This window comes from Nuphar pumila, chromosome 11 (genome assembly GCF_984573655.1).
Source record: "Nuphar pumila chromosome 11, dmNupPumi1.hap1.1, whole genome shotgun sequence".
Classification (NCBI taxonomy): domain Eukaryota; kingdom Viridiplantae; phylum Streptophyta; class Magnoliopsida; order Nymphaeales; family Nymphaeaceae; genus Nuphar; species Nuphar pumila.
In genome coordinates, this window is record NC_143259.1 from 12,650,222 (window position 1) to 12,663,650 (window position 13,429).

The 13,429-nt window shown below is 35.5% G+C and overlaps 1 protein-coding gene across 2 annotated transcripts in view; it reads right to left on the reverse strand.

Annotated features, from left to right (window-relative positions):
- Positions 1–983: 983 nt before the first annotated feature.
- The window catches only part of LOC149822001 (tobamovirus multiplication protein 2A-like), a 31,246-nt gene continuing 18,800 nt past the window's right edge, over positions 984–13,429 (reverse strand). For both annotated transcript variants that reach the window (XM_089981549.1, XM_089981550.1), the window contains exons 3-7: positions 4,272–4,371; positions 3,169–3,249; positions 2,988–3,092; positions 1,519–1,731; positions 984–1,334 (exon numbers count right to left, since the gene is read on the reverse strand). In XM_089981549.1, the coding sequence (XP_089837675.1) occupies positions 1,227–1,334; positions 1,519–1,731; positions 2,988–3,092; positions 3,169–3,249; positions 4,272–4,371 (607 nt within the window). In that variant the 3' untranslated portion in view covers positions 984–1,226. The remainder of the gene's footprint in view (positions 1,335–1,518; positions 1,732–2,987; positions 3,093–3,168; positions 3,250–4,271; positions 4,372–13,429) is intronic.

A 13,429-nucleotide genomic window follows, 5' to 3' on the forward strand; every position in this document is an offset into this window, starting at 1 on the left:
ACCATGTGGATGTGCTTGGCATGGTGAATTTGCTAGGCATCAACCATTGGACCGTGTATTTTTTATGAAAAAATACTATGTTTGAATGCTTGAATATTTATGAATTTTAAAGCCTTAAAAAAATCTCATGTATGCATCAAAATAGAATGATTCAAGATAAGATTCTTATAAAACCAATAGACCACATTCGTACAATTAGATTCAAGAGAAAAGAACAAAAAAATCCATGAAAATCATTGTCCACACATTAGTTCTCTCTCACACACACACACACACACACACACACATATATATATATATATATATATATATATATATATATATATATATATATATATATATATATATATATGTGAGTAACTAGAAAACTAAAACTAAAAATATGTCCATTTCAACACTTTTTTTGGAAATCCAACCACGTGGATGTGCTTAGCATGGTGAATTTGCTAAGAATCAACCATTGGATCATGTATTTTCGATGAAAAATGTGATTTTTGAATGGTTGAATATTTATGAAGATTATGAGCCATTGATTTGAAAACCTTAAAAAACTCGTTTATGCATCAAAATGAGATTATTCAAAAGCAGGTTCTTATAAATCCAAGCATACACCGTACGGTTAGATTCAAGAGAAAAAGACAATTCATGAAAATAACAGTTCACAATTAGTTCTCATATTTTCAATTCCCATTATATATATATTTATTTATATGATGACCTCACCTAAAACCAGGCCACTTAATGCACCCGCCTCCCTGCTGAGGTAAAACTTCGGGTTGAAGATACGGTCACCCATCCTTGCGCGCCCCAATAGTGATTAAGCAACAGCAGCCCCATGCGCCAGCAGGATTCGATCCTGTGCCTTCAGCTTGACACAAGGCCCCTCTGACCACGTGGGTAACCACTGCGGTGGTTTGAGATGGCGTATAATGGATTATGACCATTGACCACTTATATGTATCAGGTTAACTTTAAACCCCAACTGAAAAACCAGCTTGTCAATTTGCCTTATAACTGGTGATGGATGTGATGGGATGACCAGCGTTTGACAAAGAATGACGGGAAACAGATAAATTCAAAACAGAAGCCAGTGAAATTTACACATCTCCAGTCCTGTGTAGTCCTACAGACCAAAGTGTTTCACACCTCACTAACAGAAATCCGTCTAGTTCCGCGGTCTTCCATTTCCCAAGCAGTTATTTGCGGTCAGAATGACCATCAAGCAATCACATTATGGTGCAGCGACTCCTCTCCTCGGGTGGTGGAGCTGCCTGTTGCTGATACCGGTTTGACGTTGAGGGGTTGTAGGTGAACTCTGATGTGTCCAGGCCATACTGCAATGAAGAAAGAAAAGGACATCAGCACTAACGAATTATGATATTGAGAGCCTAAAACAACTTGAGCTTAGTCAAGAAACTGCCTTCTCAATCAACTGCCCTTAAAGAGGTTGATAATCTTTGACATTAAGAAAGAAATGAGACAAGAACAAGCTAGTGATTTCAAACAGCAATGCAGTACCTTTTCTCTCATTCTAGTGCTCCAAGCATCATTCCTACCAATGCGCTGATCAGGAGCACCAGGTACAGGCACTCCAGTTGTTGGAACAGCCTGTCTACCTATCAATGGCTGCCTGATTCCAGACCTTGGAGCAATATACTCGTCATCACTATTATATTCTCCAGGTCGACTGTTTGCTGCTCGGACCACAAGGGCTAACAAGAATGTCAAAGCCTGCACCATGAAATTTTAAATGCAGCAGTCCCTCTGTGTTTTCAGACAACGGCATATATATGCAAAGAATATACCCCACAATTAACAGAGACAACAGAAACAGTGTGAATCAAGGCAACACAAATAGGATTCCAGCCTGCAGCACTCCCAGATCAAATAGCTCCTCACAGGTCCAATTAGATTCTGATACATGAATCTTAGACCTTTGACAGAACACCATAGGGAATACACATTTTTAAGCAGAAATGCACATAAACATGCTTATCATAGGTACATGCACACGTACAGAAAAGGTAATGCAAATTTATGCTCCAATAGGAACGTGAGCAACTCTCCAATGATGCCCTGCGGAGTTAGGGAAACAAAGCAGTTATATCTATTAACGTAAAAAGGCAAACAAGTTGCATTCCATCACTCCTACACTCCTAGTGCACCTGCATGTGGATGCATATATAGATATATATTCAAGGGACTGAAAAAGAAGTCCTCCAATTTCCAGCACAAATCAACATCAGGAAGTAGCTGAAATTTGAACATGATTTGGCAGCAGAAGGCTCCAGAAACTTGGCTAAGCTTTGACCACTTATCAATACCAAATCAAACCAAACCTTGGAGTTCTGCTTTGAATTACCTTGACAACACTCAGCCTTACCAGCACATCATGATAAGTTGGCTACTGTTAACCTAAAGGGAATCACACGCATGTGCGCATGAGCATGCAAGCACAGTGTGAATGTATGTGCTCTGCACTTTGCAGTCTTCTCATCCACCAACAAACAACAATTGACAGAGCATCAGGACCTAGCCATTTCTGGATATAGGAACTGCCAACAAACTATGTACAAACACGAAGGGGACACAGTGATCATGATATTATCATCAAAGCTTCTTTTTTTTGCCTTTTGTGTTGTTTAAAAGAAACAATTAGAGGAGATATATTGCATCAGTACCATGCAATCCTAAAAGGTAATTGATGATGCCCATACAAATGGATTTTGAACCTTGTATAGGAAATAAATTATAAACACAAAAATTAAAAGGACCCTACATCTTTTACAGCATCAAACTTGCACGTGTTAGGAAAAATACTAGAGCAGATGCAATTTGAATTTCAAATCATTGGCAATACTTAATCTTCAACATAAAGATATCTAAGTTTCTTTATCTATTTCCTTTTACAAAATTCAGATCAAAGCAAATGCAACCCATCAGTGGCAACACTGAAATCCTTATGAATAAAATGAAAAGTAAAATACCTCCAAAATAACAGCCCCAAGAGCAACCCATTTGGAAATTTTCCAGTGTTCCTCTAGAAAATAATATATCATGTCAAAATCTCCAGTGCTGTCTGTCGGAATAACCTATAAACAATACATAACATCAGTATATTTGTGGAAAATAAGATATTAACTGAAAATACATATATGCAACACTCACATCTTGCCAGCTGTGGTCAAAGAATATGAAAGCTGCAAATCCAAGCTCCACCAAGATCAACAAGAGCACCAAAATAGAGTACTGTTTGTGTTAAGTATATTTCTCACTTAAAAAAAAAAATGGAGGATGCAATTATCTAGCAAACTTTATGGATGTCAATTTATTATCTATTGTGAATTGATAAAAACTATAAGGAGTGACCACCAAAATGTCATATGAACAATGAAATCTTTTTGTATGTGTATAATGCATCAGATCTCAGAAGTTCCTGAAATGCCCAGTTCTTAAAAGTAACAAGTGGCATCACTAGCGAACCACAATACCCCAGGTTCTCTAAGATGCAATATGCAAAGTGTTACGCATGGCAGATCAGAAGATTTTGACTTCTTATGAACTGACATCGAGTTGAATGCCTACAAAAACATGAATACAGTGTCTGGTAAAACAACTCAATGTTGACCAATCACACCAGGATGAAAAAAGAGACTATGAGCTGGCATTTAGTTGAATTTCTAACAAAAACATGAAATCACATCAGGACAAAAAAGAGACAATCTTCTAGAAGACATTATATACCATTTTTTCAGGAGAATAGCAGAGCATCAGGAGATACTCTTTAAAATTTGCAAGATTTGCAACTTCTGACAGTTATCACTTTAGAAAAACACGACTTTCCTTTCCATGAAAATTGTACATTAATTCTTAGCAGTGTTGAAGTGTACTTTGCTGTTTCCAATGACCAGGACAAAAAAGAGACTCTTCCAGAAGGCATTATATACTTTTTTTTTCAGATAATAAAGTATCAGGAGATAGACCCTTTAAAATGAGCTGAAACTTCTGACAGTTATAACTTTAGAAAACATACAAGAATGACTTCCTTCCCATGACAATAGTGTCCACAGACTCCACACATGTTAATTCGTAGCAGTGTTAAAGTGAATTTTTCTGTTTCCAATTTTAGAGAAAGTTTCAATCATATTTCAAAATTCTGATCTTAGACATGATATGTATTATGCAACACTCATCAATAAGTAAGGTTCCAACTTAGAAAAGATATATTACTGGCTAAAATCAAAAGAAAATTAGGCAAGGAAGCAGGATACACAAGACAGACAGCAACCATGCCTTGTTGCTAGTCCAATACAGCCAAAGACAGAAATGATAAAGAGGATGACTCCGATGCCAATAAATAAATAAATAAACCTGCAAGAAACATGCATAATATATTATCAGTTTCTGCATTGAAACAAGTAGCTCAAAATGTGTTGAGAAGAAATTTTTGTGGCAAAAATTTGCATGTTAAAAAAGACAGATCTCCAGGCAACTGGATAATGCGACCAAGTATAATAGAAACTAGATCTCAAAGAGGTCCAGTAGAAAAGTAGAAGTATGCTAGAAACTACATCTCGAAGAGGCCCAGTAGAAAAGTAAAATAAAAGCCATATCATAATCTCGTCGTCAGCATATTCTTAGGCAAGAGAATATCTCAAGAGATTTTATAAAAAATGTTTTTCCTTAAAAAAAACTCAGAAAATTTTAGCAAGATAAAAATAAAATATAAAAATGCTGGAAGTTAACTAATGTGTCCTAAGTTGGGACAACCAATTACTCAAAATATTGGGCATAGAAAAACTAATCTATTAAACCCCTAGAAGGATTTTTTATTGTTGCTTTCGTACTGCTTGAGGTTATGGGAATAATCCTATAACAAAGGAAAGGAGGGCAGCCGCTCCACCTTCCTCTCCATTGTTAACACATAAAAAGGGGCTGCCCACATAATGCAAGCAGAAACTTAATGCTTTCCAACAAAATAGTGTATAATTTTTTTAAATGAAGTTGGATGAAATACAAATTTGCCTTAAAATGTCTTACTGATTTTATTGCAAAATTTTCAAAAAAAGTGATAATGCAAATTCATACATGGCGACCTGTTTTTTTATTTTAAATCACTTTTTTTTTTGGAGGTTACCTGAGTTTTTTCACGATAAATTCAAAATATTGCTGATATTTGTAACTGATATGAATCAAACCTGTAGAATTGGATCAATACAATAGCCAAAAAGTAGGACATAAAATTGGCAAAGCCTGATCTGACATATGACCCCTAACCTGGTCATGTGACCTTTTATGTTTGATAGTGACATTATCATTTGATTAGGTCAAATCATAACAACAACAAGACTAACCAGGCATCCTAGGTGATCCATCAGCTATCACACATGGACACTTCACTCAGCACGCATGCCCTTGTAATGAAGTATGCGGAAGAATTCAAGAATGCCAATGCATTCACTATGTCCAACACCGAACAAAAGAAACAAGCATAAGAGAGGAAATTCACTAAGGGATATTCGAAAGGCCTTACAACAAGGCTACACACATAAAATAAATACCCCTTTTATTGTAGAGGAGCTCTCTAAAAGCAATACAAGATACAAGGGGGTTCTCCCTATTTATAAGCAAAGGGAGACTAAAGGAGGCTCCCAATAGAGCCGTTGGGGGGCCCAACGACTCCATTGTGGGGCCCCTTTAGTATCTCAAATAAAGATTCTAAAAAACAAAAAATAAAAATAAAAAACAGAAAAATAAAAAGAAATAAAACAAGTGCCCCTATTGGGTACTTGTGAAAAGACCATAATACCCCTATTAGGTATTATGGTGAATATATATATATATATATATATATATATATATGTATTATTACATATGTTTTAACACCCCCCCTCAAACTTTACGGGGAGATGACCGAAAGTTTGCCAAGAAGAAACAAGAAGCGAGGAGCATGAAATGCTTTTGGTAAAGAAATCTGCAAGCTGATATTCCGAAGTGACATATGGCAGTGTAACTGTCCCACGAAGATATTCATTAAGAACATAGTGACAATCCATTTCAATATGTTTAATCCTCTCATGAAATGTGTGGTTGCTGGCAATATAGATCGCACTTTTATTGTCGCAACAAAGCTTCAAAGCACAGGTAATTTCGACTCCCATATCTTGAAGAAGACTTCAAAGCCACATAAGTTTCATTGTAGTAGTTGCCATGACCCTGTACTCAGCTTCTGACTTTCTGTTGTTTCTTGCCTCTCCAAGCAATTAGCGAATCTCCTAAAAAAACACAAAAGCCAGTAGTTGAGACTCGATCATTTGGGTTTCCTCCCCAGTCAGCATCAGTATAAGCAAGTAAATTTAAGGAAGAGAGTGAGGATAGGAATAGCCATTTAGTTAAAGTATGTTTTATGTAGCAAATGATCCGAAGCACAATACTCATATGCACAGTTGTAAGGGCATGCTGAAATTGGCTTGCAGAGTGCACAACATGAACGATATCAGGCTTGGTGATAGTCAGATAGGTGAGGGAGCCAATGAGTTGCCTGTAGGGCGTAGGATCATTCAGCAGAACTCCATCCTCCAATCGTAGTTTAGCATTGATAACCTCGAGAGTCTCCACCTTTTTGTCAGCTGAAATCCCAGATTTGGAACATATGTCTGCATCAAGCTTCATTTGTGACAAAATATACCCTCGAGGTGAGTACGCTACTTCTATACCAAGAAAATACCTGAGAAAACCCAAATCAGACATATCAAAATTATGTTTTAACATATTTTTAACATTAAGAATATCACTTGGTTTTTATGAGACTTCTTAAATATTATCATCTTTATGAAAGCTTGAGAGACTCAAGCATTTGCTCTTTTTATAAAATACATGCACTAGTGCATGTTTGCTACTTTTTACGCTTTTTGCGTATTTTGTTCAAGTGTTGTTAGAGTATCTTCATGCACTTCTTTTATAAAGTATTTATGCTTGTATGCGTATTGTCTCTTCATAGACATTTTCACATGGTACTCTCTTTTCAATAAAGACCCGAAATGAATTTCTTTTTTGGTTCATATTGCTGACCCCAATTGTTTTGGGATGAAGGCGTAGTTGTTGTTGTTGTTGTTGTTGTTGTACTCTCTTTTCAATAAAGAGATGTTTATATTGCCTTCTTTAGGGTTTGTTTTTTGTCCCTTAATGAACTTGTGAGATTGTTTCTTTTATCGTTATAAGTGCTTCCGCAATACCTTGTTACATGTTGTCCTAAATTTGCTCATTTAAGATTATTGCTATTCTACATCTTGGTATGCATATAATTGCAATCTATAAAGGCTTGATTTGATTATTGGATTATTCCAAATCCGTTCTCACATGTAACATTGCTTATATATTTCATGTTGTGTTTATTAAGTCTTTTTTATAATGATCATGATTAAACATAATTTCGTGTTTATGCAAAATTATTGTTATAAGGCATATTGTTGTGATTAATTATGTTGGACCTTTGAATCGACCCTCTTTGTAAAATCACATATTTGGAAAATGATTTCCCTAAGAGTTCATTGCCTTTTTATAGCATTTATCTTCTATCCATCACAAGTCATATGATGCATCAATCTTTTTTTATGACCTTATTGTTATATTAGAGATGATTGTTGAGGTGAGTTATGGGCACCTTGTGTTATGTCATTTTAGATTGTCCACTTGCCATATTATAGATGGTTGTTGAGGTGAGTTATGGGCACCTTGGGACTCTAGAATGATTTGTTATATAATATCTAATTATGAGTGTGTCACTCGTTTTCTTTTGGCCATTGATCTTATGGATGCTCTTATCTATACATAAATGTGATGGATATATGGTGTTTGGAACCTTAAATGTTTTAAGGTATATTAAATTCAAGGGTTTGGGGACTATTGCTCAACCTTTTGTTGCTTATGAATCTTATGAGTGCATTTGCACATTTGTGAGTTCGTGTTTTGTGCTTTTTGTGCACAAGTGTTTCAAGTGTTCTTGTTGTGCGTATGTGCACGTATCTATTTTCAAAATATTGTCCAAGGTTTTATTTATATGTTTGTCATTACAAGTTTTATTGCATCAAAAGTCTTCTCCTCTTATACCTCTTATCTAAGTGTCATCATATGTAGACAAGAATTTTATTACACCTTTGTGTGTTGGTAGCCTTTTGTTGGCTTTGTTCTCTTGGTCTAGTAGCTGAACACACTTGTCTTGAGTGTTATTATATGTAGACAATGCACGTTGATTCACACCATGGTGTGTGATTTTAGTCCATATTGGCATTTGTGTCCTTGTTCTAGTCGCTGAGATGTATGCCCATGGTTGGCTTCTTTCACTCATTTCAAGTGTCATTTTATGTAGACAAGAGATGTATTGTGTTTTAGCCTATGATTGGCTTGATACTCTTGTTCTAGTAGCTGAACATACTTGATCTTGAGTGTATTTTTTACGTAGACAAGAGATGCTTTTGGTCCATGTTGGCGTGTATTCTCTTGTTCTTGTCGTTGATGCACTCATTTCAAGTATTATTACATGTAGACAAGAGGTTCTTTTACACACCTTTGTGTGTGTCTTTGACCTTTAAAGGCATTATATTTATGTTCTTGATCTAGTAGCTCATACACTTGATTTATGGGTTTTGGAGGACTAATGAGGTACTTGTTTGTAGTGAATGAACTATTGTTGAAATTTGCAAAATTTCATTCATAACTTGTGTTTTAAGATATTCTAGTGAATCATATCATTGATATGCATATTTGGAAACCAATTTAATATTTTGGCATTTAATCTACATATTAACTGCTTATGGTTTTGGCCACCTTTGTATTTAATATGCAAAATGATTTTTTATAATTACTATCATTTGAGTAATATGTTCCTAAATGTGTAAGGTTCCCTACTAAAATAGAGAAATGTATAGATTATGCATTGCAAAATGCATATGGTTCCGTCAAAATGATTGAATTAATTCATACCTCTTTATAAGCTTCTTATGAAGCCTTTTATGAGTGAAATATATTTTTCCACCTCTCTTGTGTGTTTGACCACTTTTGCGGTCTATTTTGCCCATTAGTGGCCTCTTGTATATGTGAGTGCTTCTGTGCTTACTCTTGGAGACTTCGTCTCTCTTGTTTGGTACTTCATTATGAGCTTCTTATGGGGTCCCATGGCGGACCATTGCTTTATTCCCCATTGTGGGTTTGTGTTTTGACCATTTTTAGAGCTTGTAAAAGCATTATGCATTCTTGTAATTTGTTTCCTCTCTCTCTTTAACATGATATATGTTTTTGAAATATTGGTTTTCTAAATTTTCTTTTCATGCTAAAGTAATTATCCTATCATGTGCTTCAAATTACTATGCATAAGTTATATTTTTGCACCATTGTTTTGTAGGTGAGTCATCCGATATGGTTTTGATTAATTCATCTTGTTAGGAATGCTCCATTTGAGTAAAGTGCAAAGATATTTTTTACTTGTTTTTTTGTTGTTATTCCACAGGATCTTGGAGATGGGATAAAAAGAAGCACCCTTGATAGATCGGGAAATGTGTTCACCATTAGAAGACAATTGAAGGAAGGCATTTGCAAATTTCAATGGCATCCTCACCGAAGCCTCTTGGAGTCTTGCGACTTTTTCAATCTTTTCGTTTTTCCACGCAAAGTTTGAGGGGGTGTTAAAATGTACTCATCAATTATTGTAATTAGATATATTTTATATATGTATATGTATCTTCCTATTTATATATATAAAATATATATTTTCCTATATTAGCTATAGGGGTAGTTTAGTCATTTTATGCATATTCCATTTTGGAATATGATTGTATTTTCTCTTTTATTTTTTCTAAATTTATTTTTTTGTGGTTTGCGCCACATTGGAGGGCTCCCCAAAGAGTCGTTGGGGAGCCCCCAACGGTCACAAATGTGACCGTTGGGGGCTCCCAACGACTCCTTTGGGAGCCCTCAATGTGGCTCCTCAAAGACTTATAAATAGGGGCTTTGCCTCATGTATTTGTCACTTCTTGGAGGAGCTTTTGCTCCATTGTAATGGGTGTTACACCCTTCTTCTCTTTAATAATATTAACTTATGTCTTATAGGCATTTTTGCCCCTTTTGTGGGTTTATGTGTTAGCACATTATGTGCTTGTGTTTTCCCCTTTAGTGGGTATATCCGCACTTCATGTGCATGTGTATTGGTTCATTATTGAACCTAATGTATTCAAAGCCGTTTCTTTACAATATACTTCTTCATTCAATTGACCATTAAGGAAGACATTTTTAACATCTAATTGAAATATAGGTCATTTCTTAGATGAAGCTACAACAATTAGAGTTCTAACACTTGTCATGCGAGCCACGGGGGCAAAAATCTCCTCATAATCAATGTCATATTCTTGTGAGTATCCCTTAGCAACTAATCTTAGCTTTATATCATTCTAGGAAACCATCACTTTTTGTTTTGACTTTGTAAACCCACCGACATCCTATAGCTTTTTTATTTGGAGGAAGTTGAACTATTTCCCAAGTTTTAGCCTTATTTAAAGCATCTAGTTCAACTTTCATTGCTTCAACCTAATGAGGAATATTTTTTGCTTGATTATAATGAAAAGGTTCATAGTAAGAATGCAAAGCTATTAGACGGGCTCTATAGTTAGGTGAGAGAGTTTCATAAGAGACAAACCTATTAGGTGGAATTGATTCTCTAGAAGATCGCCTAAGGGAGGTTTCTTCTAGGGGTTCATTAAGCCGCAAGAATTTTTCTAAAGCACTAATAAGTTGTGCTTGCTCATGCCGAGTGTATACTTGGAGATTGTCACCATTAGTTGGTGATACCTCAATATCATGAGAATCCTTATTATGAGTATTTTCTAAAAATTCTGAATGACTTAAAGAGTCATCATTTGAATCTTCTAAAAGATCATTGATAAACATATAATCAATTTCATTTGGTTTTTCTAATATTTCAAAACCATTTTCATCTTTTAAAAAAGTCACATCTTTGGAATCAAATAACTTATTGTTTTTATAGTCAAAGCATCTATAGCCCTTTTGATTTTCACAATATCCTAAAAATACGCATTCAATTGCTTTTGGTGACAATTTATCTCTTTTATGCAAAAGAACAAAGCATTTACACCTAAAAATACGAAGACGATTGTAATCGGGTGTTATATTAAAAAGCTTTTCATAAGGAGAGATATTGTTCAATTTTGAAGATGACATTCTATTGATTAAATAGGTGGAGGTTAACACGGCTTCGGCCCAAAAATTTTTAGGAATATTTTTAGAAATGAGTAATGATCTAGTGGTTTCTAAAATATGTCTATATTTTCTTTCCGCTAGACCGTTTTGTTGAGGAGTTCTTGGGCATGATTTTTTATGACAAATGTCATATTGTTTTAAATATGATTGAAACTCATTTGATAAGAATTCTCCACCCGAATCGGATCTAAGAATGGATATGCGACTTTGAAATTGATTTTAAACTTTTGCATAAAATTCTTTGAAAAGGTTAAAAACTTCTGATTTAAGGTTAAAAAAATAGATCCATACATATCTAGTATAATCATCAATAAAGGTAACATAATATGAATAACCACCTTTAGATAGGACCAGAGATGGTCCCCATACATCAGAATGCACCAATTCAAAAGGTCTTGTTGACACAAAGGTTCTTATAGGAAAAGGAATAGACTTCATTTTTCCAAAAATGCAATCTTTGCAATTGATATCTTTTTCTTTACAAAACTTGTTTTCAAAAGAAAAAAGATACATTTTAGAGTAACTTAGATGTCCAAGCCTTTTATGTCAAGTTTCAATATTTTTATCTTAGACATAAGTACAAAAAGAGGTATTAGGAAGCGTTAAGTGATCCATAAAATAAAGATCTCCCTTCCTATGGCCTTGCCCAATCCGCTTCCCGAACCGGAAATCATGCACAAAGCACCCTTGAGATGAGAAAAATATTTCACATCCATGGTCGGCAATTTGGGAAATGAAAAAAAGGTTAAGATTTAGTTTAGGAACTATTCTTACTTTTGGAACAAAGAAATTTTGAATATTTTTAGAATCAAGAGTTCCAATACCATTTATTTTGAGAAAAGTTCCATCGGCCGTAGAGACACAAGATATTTTTGAATTGGTGCTCACGTTGGTTAATGCATTTTCATGAGAAGTCATGTGAAAAGAGGCTCGAGAATCTAAGATCCAAGAGTACGTACTGGGAGGTGATGATGAGGCAATGGCGGCACCGGAGGTGGAAGAAGTGGCCTTTAGAATTTGTTGGAGAGCCATGGAAATTTGACCAAGAGTATCCTTGAGATCCCCGTTTTTTGCCTTCATCTTCTTTGGTGGAGGATTCCTCAACGGAAGCGACCTTTGGCTTGAATGTCCCATTTAGCTTTGGGCAAAGGGGTTTAATATGTCCCAGCTCATAACAATGATGACATATAATCATTTTTCTTCCACCACTCCCTTGCTTACCAAAATGAGGTGGCTTGTATGTTTTAACATGATTGTCGGGTTTAGATACGACAAGAACTTCATCTATGCTTTTACTCATGCTATGCCTAGTCTCTTCTTGAGTGATTTCGTCAATAGCCTCCTCTAAAGGAGGAAACACAAATCTATGGAGGAGTGAGGATCTAACTTGTTCAAATTCGGGACGAAGCCCAAAAAAAAATTGAAACAATCTATCTTGTTCCATTTGCTTTTGTCTTACTTTCACATCCTCCGTAGCCACCCAATTAGGCTCTAAAAGAGCCAATTCATCCCACAAAGGATTTAGAGCACTATAGTAGTCTTGTATGCTCATGTCGCCTTGTTTTGTGGTTCTCACTTTTTCTTGAAAAAAGTAAGCTCTTGCAAGATCCTTTTGGGTATACATATCCTTCATAAAAAACCAAGCTTCATTTGTCTGGCGGAATTTTGCAATATTTGCACATACCTTAAGTTCAACGTGATTCATAAACCATGCTAGGATTTTTGCATGGTTGCTCTCCCAATCTTCCATTTGGTGATGATAATCCTCAATGGCCTTGAGACGAGCATCACCTTCAAGCGCATTTTCTTGATCTTCTTCCATCTTTGTGAGCTTAAGTTGGGGTTCCAGAACGGTTCCCATTACATAACCCCAAAGCTTCTTGCCTTTGAGATCATTCTCAATTGCGGATGCCCACATCATGTAATTTTTTCCATTAAGCTTGAATGATAGGTCGATCTTGACTTTCATTGCTACAAAATAAAGATGTGAAATAGAAAGGAAGTAGAGAGAGACAAGATTTCACCTTAGAGAATCGTATGGCTCTGATACCATGTAATGAAGTATGTGGAAAAACTCAAGAATGCCAATGCATTCACAATGTCCAACACCGGACAAAAGAAACAAGCATAAGAGATGAAATCCACTAAGGGATATACGAAA